General features: G+C 35.5%; 2 protein-coding genes and 1 long non-coding RNA gene across 3 annotated transcripts; 2 read left to right on the top strand and 1 right to left on the bottom strand.

Moving 5' to 3' along the window:
- Nucleotides 1-225: 225 nt before the first annotated feature.
- On the top strand, nucleotides 226-1627 carry LOC107398401 (uncharacterized). The gene is made up of 2 exons (XR_010335173.1): nucleotides 226-365; nucleotides 413-1627. It is a non-coding gene; the product is annotated as an uncharacterized LOC107398401 (long non-coding RNA).
- Nucleotides 554-5287, bottom strand: Gen (XPG-like endonuclease). The gene is made up of 7 exons (XM_008197891.3): nucleotides 4997-5287; nucleotides 4672-4951; nucleotides 4474-4627; nucleotides 1651-1899; nucleotides 1392-1600; nucleotides 1192-1351; nucleotides 554-1139 (listed from the first exon to the last, which is right to left on the bottom strand). Exons 1-7 carry the CDS (start codon nucleotides 5152-5154, stop codon nucleotides 574-576), a joined length of 1776 nt encoding a protein of 591 aa, XP_008196113.1. The 5' UTR covers nucleotides 5155-5287; the 3' UTR covers nucleotides 554-573.
- Nucleotides 5288-5379: 92 nt separating this feature from the next.
- On the top strand, nucleotides 5380-8809 carry HDAC3 (Histone deacetylase 3). Its single transcript, XM_964326.4, has 3 exons — nucleotides 5380-5746; nucleotides 5795-6671; nucleotides 8551-8809. The coding sequence occupies exons 1-3, from the start codon at nucleotides 5542-5544 to the stop codon at nucleotides 8762-8764; spliced, it is 1296 nt and encodes a 431-aa protein (XP_969419.1). The 5' UTR covers nucleotides 5380-5541; the 3' UTR covers nucleotides 8765-8809.
- Nucleotides 8810-8811: the final 2 nt, after the last annotated feature.

The raw sequence follows: 8811 nt of genomic DNA, 5'->3' as shown, positions 1-8811 counted from the left end.
CCGTAACGACAATCTCCAGATTACGTAATTACGCAAAATTAACGCTAGAATTCGCCAAAAACTTACATTTTTTTAATGAAAATTGACAACACCCTCAATAACGAAAGAACACTTCACAGTGGGCCGCTAGGGAGCGCTTCGATTGACACTTTCACGCTAAAATCCCCAGATTTCTGACACTTAACCTCAAACTGAGGCAAGAAAATTCGCAAAATACGAAAAAATGACCGGTTTTCATGGACTCGTTCGGGAATTATACCTCCACGACGACGACAGGAGCCCCAGACGTGGCCCCGCATCGTGATTATAAGTTCCTCATTGTTCCTCTGGTAGTGGTGTTTGTTATCCTCTTACTGTCGGCCCTTGTAACGACAGCCCCCTTGCACGACCCCAAATCATTCGCATTTTGCAGGTGTATTTGATGGCGCGAAGGAAACGGCGACTCGACCGCTTGAGACACAGTCTTATGGTCTTGTACGAATTTGATTCAAACGAACACGAGTGGGAGTCTTTGAACAGCTCAGACAACCCCAACTACACCCAAATCAACAACACTGCTGTCTAGATCGTTTATTAACCAACAGTATTCGAGTCAGTATCGCTGCTAAAGTAACCCCCAAACGTCTTTTCAAATAAATCGTTTTCAATCATCTCACTCACAAAAAAGCTACATTCTGCCAACTTCTGGGGCACATAAGTGGGCAAGTCCCGCTTGATGATGTCGTCGACAATGTCAGACACCTCTAAGTCATCCTCGTCGCCAAAATTCGACTGGTCGAGGTCGAAAGACACCTCAGGGGCCCCCTTTCTAGGAGTCGAAACCTTGCACACGAACGACTCCAAAGTGTGTGGTTGATTTTTCCTAGTTTTCTTCTTCACCGGTGATTTCATAGTGATTGAAATGTTTTGCAACAAACCGTCAATTTCATCAACTGCACATTTCTTTTTCCTAGCCTTAGGTTTGGGCTTTTTTGATTCAAACTCTTGCACCAAGTGAGGGAAGGCCCTTTCGACCAGGTTTTGGGGCTCCACGGTTGACCACAACTTTTCCAAATCGCCGAATTGTTCCAACTGTTCTTCAGGGATCAAGTCACTAAAACAACCCTTGTCTTCCCAAACTATCTCATAACTAGCGATTCCTACAATCATTTTCACCTATTTATTTATTCATTTTTCTAATGATTTTTGCACCTTTTAAAGTCCGTCGTTTCTTGATAAATTTTGGGGAAACAATTCCTTGCGTCTTGTCGTTGATTTGGTCGTAATGTAACAATTGCCATCTGGTTAAAATCGGGAAGAACTTTTCAAAACCGTAAATCTCCTCCCAAGTCAGGTATTTAACTGTAAATTTCTATCAAAAAGTTAATTTTTGGCGACTTTTAACAACTCACTATGAAATTGGCCAAATCGGGCTTACGCCATCTCAGGTCTAGCTCCGAAACTGTGCTTTTCTGGCCCAGGAATTCATTAATTAAATTCTCGTCGGGGAAGTTGGGGTCAAGCAAAGCTTTGCTCCTCATATTTAGCTCATTTTTAATTTCAAGTCTTTCGTTTTTGTAACTAGAACCGCAGCCTTGGTTTGTCTTGCACACAATGCAGCCTTGAAGCAATAAATTATGTAATTGTTTGACTGGTTTTTTAGTGAATTACCCTTTTTTGCATGCGCTTGCACTTTGCCTGAATGACCACAAGACGTGCATCGATTTTTGTCGCAAATTTTTGCCTCCAAGTCGTCGTAAATCGAGGCGTGACGCCACGATCTTAAGCGTTGCAAAATTTCATCGTCTTTTACTAAATTGAAGAATTTCACGACTGAATCTTTGCCAATTCCGTGGACTCCGTCGCTATAGTCACTGCCACAAAGGAGCGCCAAGGCAATGATCTTATTCCTGCCAAAATCTGCGCACATCAAATTATTTCTCAGTTATCATGAAAAATCAAACATTCACATTTTCTCTCAAAATGCACTTCAACAAAAAAAATAAAAAATAGATAACGTAATTTATAATTTCAATTAGAGATCTAATCATTAATAACTATTTTACAATTTTTTAAATCTTATTTAAAAAAATTATTCGGTAAAATGTGGTAAAGGTTTACCTTTTAGTACGGTAGATAGAACAGAGTAAGTTTCAAACGAGGCTTTAATAACAATAGTAACAAAAATTATTTAGTAAAATGTTCGTGAGAGTGACTGGGAACTAATCACGACTACAAATAATCAAAATATAAATAATAACTTAAAAAAAATTCATTTAATAAATCATTTAAAAATATTACAATTAGTTAAAAGCTTTCAATAAAACCTTTACTAGAGTTACGTAAAAACGAATTAAAAAAATTATAACAGAAGTAGAAAGATTATTAACTGAAACAGTTAATAAACAAAAATCAGCTTGGCAATTATTAAAAGAAGTCACTGAAACAAAACAATTAAAAGTAAACGACAATCTTATGGTGCTATTTTCTAAGAAAAAATACATACTATACAGCTATAACTCTTTAAACTTTAACTACAGACTCTAAGCAAAAATGAAATTCTTAAAAAAAATATTTTTCTATACCTTAAATTCCATAAACTTGAAGTCTCTATAAAGTTATGGTAAGAAAAATGGGCACCGTAAAGACTTTGTAACAATAAACTGTTATGGTAACGGTGTTAATCCTCCTGCTAAATATCTTGGTATTCCTCGGTATTTTGCCAAGTCCTGTTACGTTTTAGTATTGAGTTCTTTCACTCTGATTCAAAAATTTAATAATGAATCGTAATAATAAAATAACAATAATATAATAAAGAAAATAATAAGAATAATAACAAAATAAAGGATGGTTGTTATTCAATTCTTATAATTAATAATTATAATTCGCTATATTCTCGAGATAGTTGTTCTCCTAGAAAGCATTATTGTAAAGACATAACGATTTTTTGTGTGAGACTTATTTGTGAAGATATTGACTTCTAAAAAATTAATGAAATATGAGACACAAAGTTTTTGAAAGCTTTTATTCAAAAAACTAATGCATACCAAAATATTTAAAATAGTATTTTATATTAGAAAATTCTGTTTTTTTAATACTGAATTAGATTCGGAATTTGAAATAAAAGTAATTAAAAAAAATGGTCCAAGTTACTAAAATTCGGATTTGAAACTTCACTTCTGGTTTTCTACACACAAAAAATTCAAATTTCAAATTTGTTATTAGAGTTAATAATAATAATAATAATATAATTTATTTCCAACAGACTTATTAGTCTAAAGTGGACAAATAACAATACAATATACCAAAAAAGAACAAAATTGAGATAATTAAATTATACAAAACATTATAAATTACGAAGAAAAATATTCCAAAAGCTTGAACTTTACAGTTTTAGTTTGGAAATTATTGAAGAAAATATCTAAATCTATTGTAATATTATTATATAATTTAAAACATTTAAAAAGTGGAGAATTCAAATGATGATAGGTATTAGGGGTGGAAAAATAAGAAGTGAATTTTTTGTATAAAGCACCACTTAAAATATTTTGCTATTCTTAGAATAACAGTTTACAAAAACGTTATGCTCAATATTTGGTCAATTTTTAGAAACCAATAACTTTTTAAATAAGTCGCTCACAAAAAAATTATCACGTATTTACATTCATATCTTTTAGTAGAACAATTATAACCAAATTCCAGGTTATCTTATTTTTTTTTTAATTTTGCTGTTTTTAATTTTAATTGTCTTTCACCTAGTTTTAGCTTATCTTGGTTATTATCACTTTTTCTATATTCGGCAAATAATTCTTCGCTTATTCTCAAGTAATAGACTGATTTTCTCTAATAGATAGGTTCTTTGTTGTTCCTTTATGTGTTTGCATTGCTATTTACTATTTTCTGGTTCTGGTTCAAGAAAATTTTCAGGTGTTAGATCTCTCTGTGTTAGGAACGGGAATTTTTCTGAAATTTACTCTAACGGAGCTAAATGTAAACCTTACAGAAACCCATTACTTTTTCCCTCTTCTTGAGGAGGCAATTTTTTTTCCTCCTCAAATTGTCCTATTGCCCTAGTGTTGTTTTTCCAGTTGTTAATTTTCTACTAATTACTTACTACGAAAGTTTATACAAAATAAATTGTTCATCCATACTTTCGACGATCTTTAAGAAATTTATTTCTTAGCTCTCTTAGCTATGAAATGTAAAGAGTTATAGGCTGTAGCAGATTTTTTGAGAATATCCCTATTAAAGTGGGTAATTTATAAATTAGCAACAGTGAAAAATTAGCCAATTATTTTGATAAATATTTTTCTGATGTACCAAAAAAATTGTAAGTGTAATTAAAGTAATCTTTCTGGTAGGTTCCCAGATATTTTAAAAATTGTCGAAATAATTCCTGTATTGTATATTTGGATAATAAATTGATGGATTGATCAGAAAAAAATAATAATAAAATAAAAAAATCAAACAATCATTCGCAATTCGGGGACTCACTCAGTCGCTCATTGGCCACACTGATGTCATAAACGTCCACAGAGCCCCCTTTGGCCGCCTGATTGCCCTGCTGCGAGATGGAAAAATTGCGATAAACGACACGTGCCCCATACGCGAAACAATCCGAATCCTGACTAATAATCCCATCGACGAGCTAAAACAACCCCTTGAACCTTAGAAAAAAAAATATGTTTTTACCCCAGTTTCATTCAATTGTGCGCACAAAGCCTCGGCCTCGCCCTCCCCAGTCACACACGCAAGCCCCAACAAACTCAACATCTCCTCGCACCGTTTCAACGTGTGATTAAACCTCGACCTGTCCTTGGTCTTGGCCCCATTTTTGGGCTTCGCCCCTTTGAACTGCAGGGCATTGCGGGCGGCGATCGTCTTGTATTTGAGCTCGGGGGCGCGCCCCTCGAGCACAAACACCACATTTACGTCCATTAGGAGCAAGTAACAAGTGCGGAAATACAAATTTCTGGAAAAAAAAATCAAAATTTTGAACCGGTGTCAGTCACCTAACCTCAAGTACATGCGGGGTTGCACCGTGTATTCGGTCACGTTTTGCGACTCGCACACCCAGCACGACAAGTCGATGGCCACGGTCTTGCCCTGCAGCTCGTAGAGGGGCTTACGCTCCCCGAAAGGGGCCAGAAGCGTCCACAGGTCTTTGATGCCCATTTTCAAACTTGGGGATTTTGGTTTTGGAGTTGGTGACAAAGTCTCGACGAAAATCGGGGGATAAAACGCTTAAAACAGACTCAAATGGGCAAATTTCGTCTTTATTCTCAAAAACAACATTGCGTCCAGAGTTTTATTTGTGAAATATGTTCTGTAATTAATGATAATAATCTTTACGACAACACCATTTCTTAATGGGTGTTTTTGCGTCGTTCGGTTGGTAGTGAGGCGCAGAAACGTCACGTTTGTTTGGGGGCTGTTTTATCAGAAACCACAATGGGGGCTATCCGGAAGCATGCCGGAGGATAGGTTTTGGCTGACGAAACGCCTTGTTGTTATAGTTTTGTTTTTGTATTTTTTGTACGTGTGGAAGGAGCTATCGGCGTGATGTCGAAGCACCGAGTGTCTTACTTCTTCAACCCTGACGTGGGGAACTTCCACTACGGGACGGGGCACCCCATGAAGCCCCACCGCCTGTCTGTGATCCACAGCTTAGTGTTAAATTACGGGCTGCACAAGCACATGCAGATTTACCGGCCTTACAAGGCCAGCGCCCACGACATGTGTCGCTTCCACTCGGACGAATACATCGGTAAAGCCACCACGGTAATTTCACTTGCCTTAACCCCCACACTTGTAGATTTTCTGCAAAAAGTCACGCCGCAGAACATCCAAGCGTTCACCAAGCATCTGAGTCACTATAACGTGGGGGACGATTGCCCGGTCTTCTGGGGGCTGTTTGACTTCTGCTCCATGTACACGGGGGCGTCGCTCGAGGGGGCCATGAAACTGAACAATAACCACTGCGACATTGCTGTTAATTGGTCAGGGGGGCTCCACCACGCCAAGAAATTCGAAGCCAGTGGTTTCTGCTACGTTAACGATATTGTGATTGGGATTTTAGAATTGCTCAAGTACCACGCGAGGGTTTTATACATTGACATCGACGTGCATCACGGAGACGGCGTCCAGGAAGCCTTCTATCTCACTGATCGGGTCATGACGGTCAGTTTCCACAAATACGGCAATTATTTCTTCCCGGGCACGGGCGATATGTACGAAGTGGGGGCGGAAAGTGGCCGTTATTACTCCGTCAACGTGCCGCTGAAGGAAGGAATCGACGATTCCAGCTATTGGATGGTTTTTAAGCCGGTCATTTCAAGCGTGATGGAATTTTTCCAACCCACTGCAATTGTACTACAATGTGGGGCCGATTCCTTGGCCAACGACCGCCTGGGGTGTTTCTCCCTGAGTACCAAAGGGCACGGGGAGTGTGTTAAGTTCGTCAAGAGTCTGAATGTTCCAACTTTGGTGGTTGGAGGTGGCGGTTATACGCTGAGAAATGTCGCGAGGTGTTGGACTTACGAAACTTCGTTACTTGTGGATGAACAAATTTCAAATGAATTGCCCTACACCGAATATTTGGAGTTTTTCGCACCCGACTTTACCCTACATCCTGAGGTGGTCACAAGGCAGGAAAACGCAAACAGTCGCCAGTATTTGGAGGCCATTACTAAGTAATTTTTAAATTGATAAGTATAAGGGAAAAATGACGAACGTCATTCAAAGAAAAACAACTTTTTTTAGTTAATTAGTTTTAATTTTGACTATGGAGGGCTATAACTTGAGCTAAAAAAATAGTAAAAACTACATGACATTATTAGTTCAAATTCTTGAAAAGTAGTTATTTCCTGTTTTTCCCCTGTACTCTTCAATTGAAGGTTGAACAACTATACCAGTGGCGCAGCCAGAGATAGAGTTTATGGGGGTTTACCTTCGTAAAAATATGTTTTTCATTAGTAAACTAATAACGACGCAGAAATGAAAAATGAGCTCTTTACCTGCATATGATTATTTTAGTTCCTTGTAGCACTTAAAATTAACTAAAAATAAATATGTTGCTGAATGTTTTTTCGGAAATGTTGTTCGGGGCAAAAATAATGTAAAAAAAATTGTCTTAAATTCAAGGTTATTTGTTGTATAGCTCACATTTTGTAGCTACAAAAATTATTAAGAATTTCACACAAAAAGCTTTATCTGTCTGTTTCCTGCCTTATTTTATAGGTGGTAATTGTTTTAATATTTTTGTTTAAGTGTTTCTATTTTAATTATTTTCAAAAATATATGCAAAATAATCGGTAAATAATATTGGTATTTTTTGTTTTGTGTAGATAATATTATTTTTTTTTATTTTTTTATTATTACCAGAAAGATAAGGGAGTGTACCTACTATCAAAAACAGTAATCTGTTAAAAATGTCGGTTTTCATAAAAAATAACGTCATTACTCAAAAAGTTATTTCTACCATGGTATCAGAAATGTAGCATTTATTTTACAAAAAACCTCTCCGAAGATTTTTCTGAAATATAACGAAAATATGGATTTTGTGGGTTGCTTTTCTCGGAATTTTCGGAAGTAGAAAAAATCGAATGTCTACAATGATTGTCTGGAAAGTTTTGTTTTATTACTGCAACTTAAATTATTTTGCATGATTATGTTCTCAACCCCCAACAATCTCCCTTGCTGCGCCACTGAACTATATTAAGGAGGTCTGAAGTGGAACTGAACGCAAAATTTGAAATTGAATTTTTATGAAAAGTATTGCACAAAATAGTTTCATTACAACTGGGTGTTGTTCTAACGTTGAATCATTCCCGAGTTTAAAACGGTTAGAAACGTGATTTGTTTATTTTTCTATAAAAAAATTAAGTTCAAATAATAATAATAATTTATGAAAAAAAAAACATGGCTTAAAATTAATTTTTTTAAAGTAGAAGTTATTTTTAGAACATAATCTTTTACCAAAAAAATCGCCATAGGAGGAAGCCATTTGAAAAAAAAATTAATAACACGTAGACTAAAAGAAATTTCAAAAAATTTTATTCTTAAAAAATTATCACATTTTTAAAGTAGTCGATGACTTAATAATTAGTTTTTTCGTAAGGTACATAGTTTAAGCATAAAATGCTTGGTTCCATACTTTTGCCCAACGTTGTATATGAATTTGAAAAAAAAACTTCTATGTCATTAAAAAATAAAATGAAAAAGCCCATTTTTTGGTCATTTTTTTTTTATTAAAAAATGGTACATAATTTTTTGATAAATTTTATTAGGAGTGTTGTACATGACTTATTTATGGTACTGTATTTTTTCAAGCCATTTCAACTTTAACTTTTTCCATAAAGCATTAAAATTATTAAGCTGTTTAACCCGTTAAAACTTGGTCACAAATATTTAAAGCGAAATAAGAACAAATCTGTGAGGTAATGATTTAACCTAGGAACAACAGCCAATTGTAAAAAAACGATTTTATTTATTATTTTTCTTGAAAAAATTAAATCAAAAAGTTTCAGATTTGTGCTATAATAACCCAACTTTTCATGACACTTTTTCCAGGTTTGTGTGCGACAACTTGAAGATGTGTCAACACTCGCCCAGTGTGCAAATGCACGACGTGCCAGGAGACGCAATCCCTGAAGAAGACAAAGTCAAGGAAGAAGAAGACCCTGATGTTAGAATTAGTCAAGAGTTGGAAGATAAGATGGTCGAGGCGAAAAATGAATTTTACGACGGAGATAAAGATAATGATAAGGAAGATATGGAGACATGACCTGTATTTAAGTGAATAATTTAATGAATAAGATTTTTATTTAAATT

Source organism: Tribolium castaneum, chromosome 8, assembly GCF_031307605.1.
Source record: "Tribolium castaneum strain GA2 chromosome 8, icTriCast1.1, whole genome shotgun sequence".
NCBI classification, from domain to species: domain Eukaryota; kingdom Metazoa; phylum Arthropoda; class Insecta; order Coleoptera; family Tenebrionidae; genus Tribolium; species Tribolium castaneum.
The sequence above is the reverse complement of the archived record's forward strand: the minus strand, read 5'-3'. Positions and strand labels throughout refer to the sequence as shown.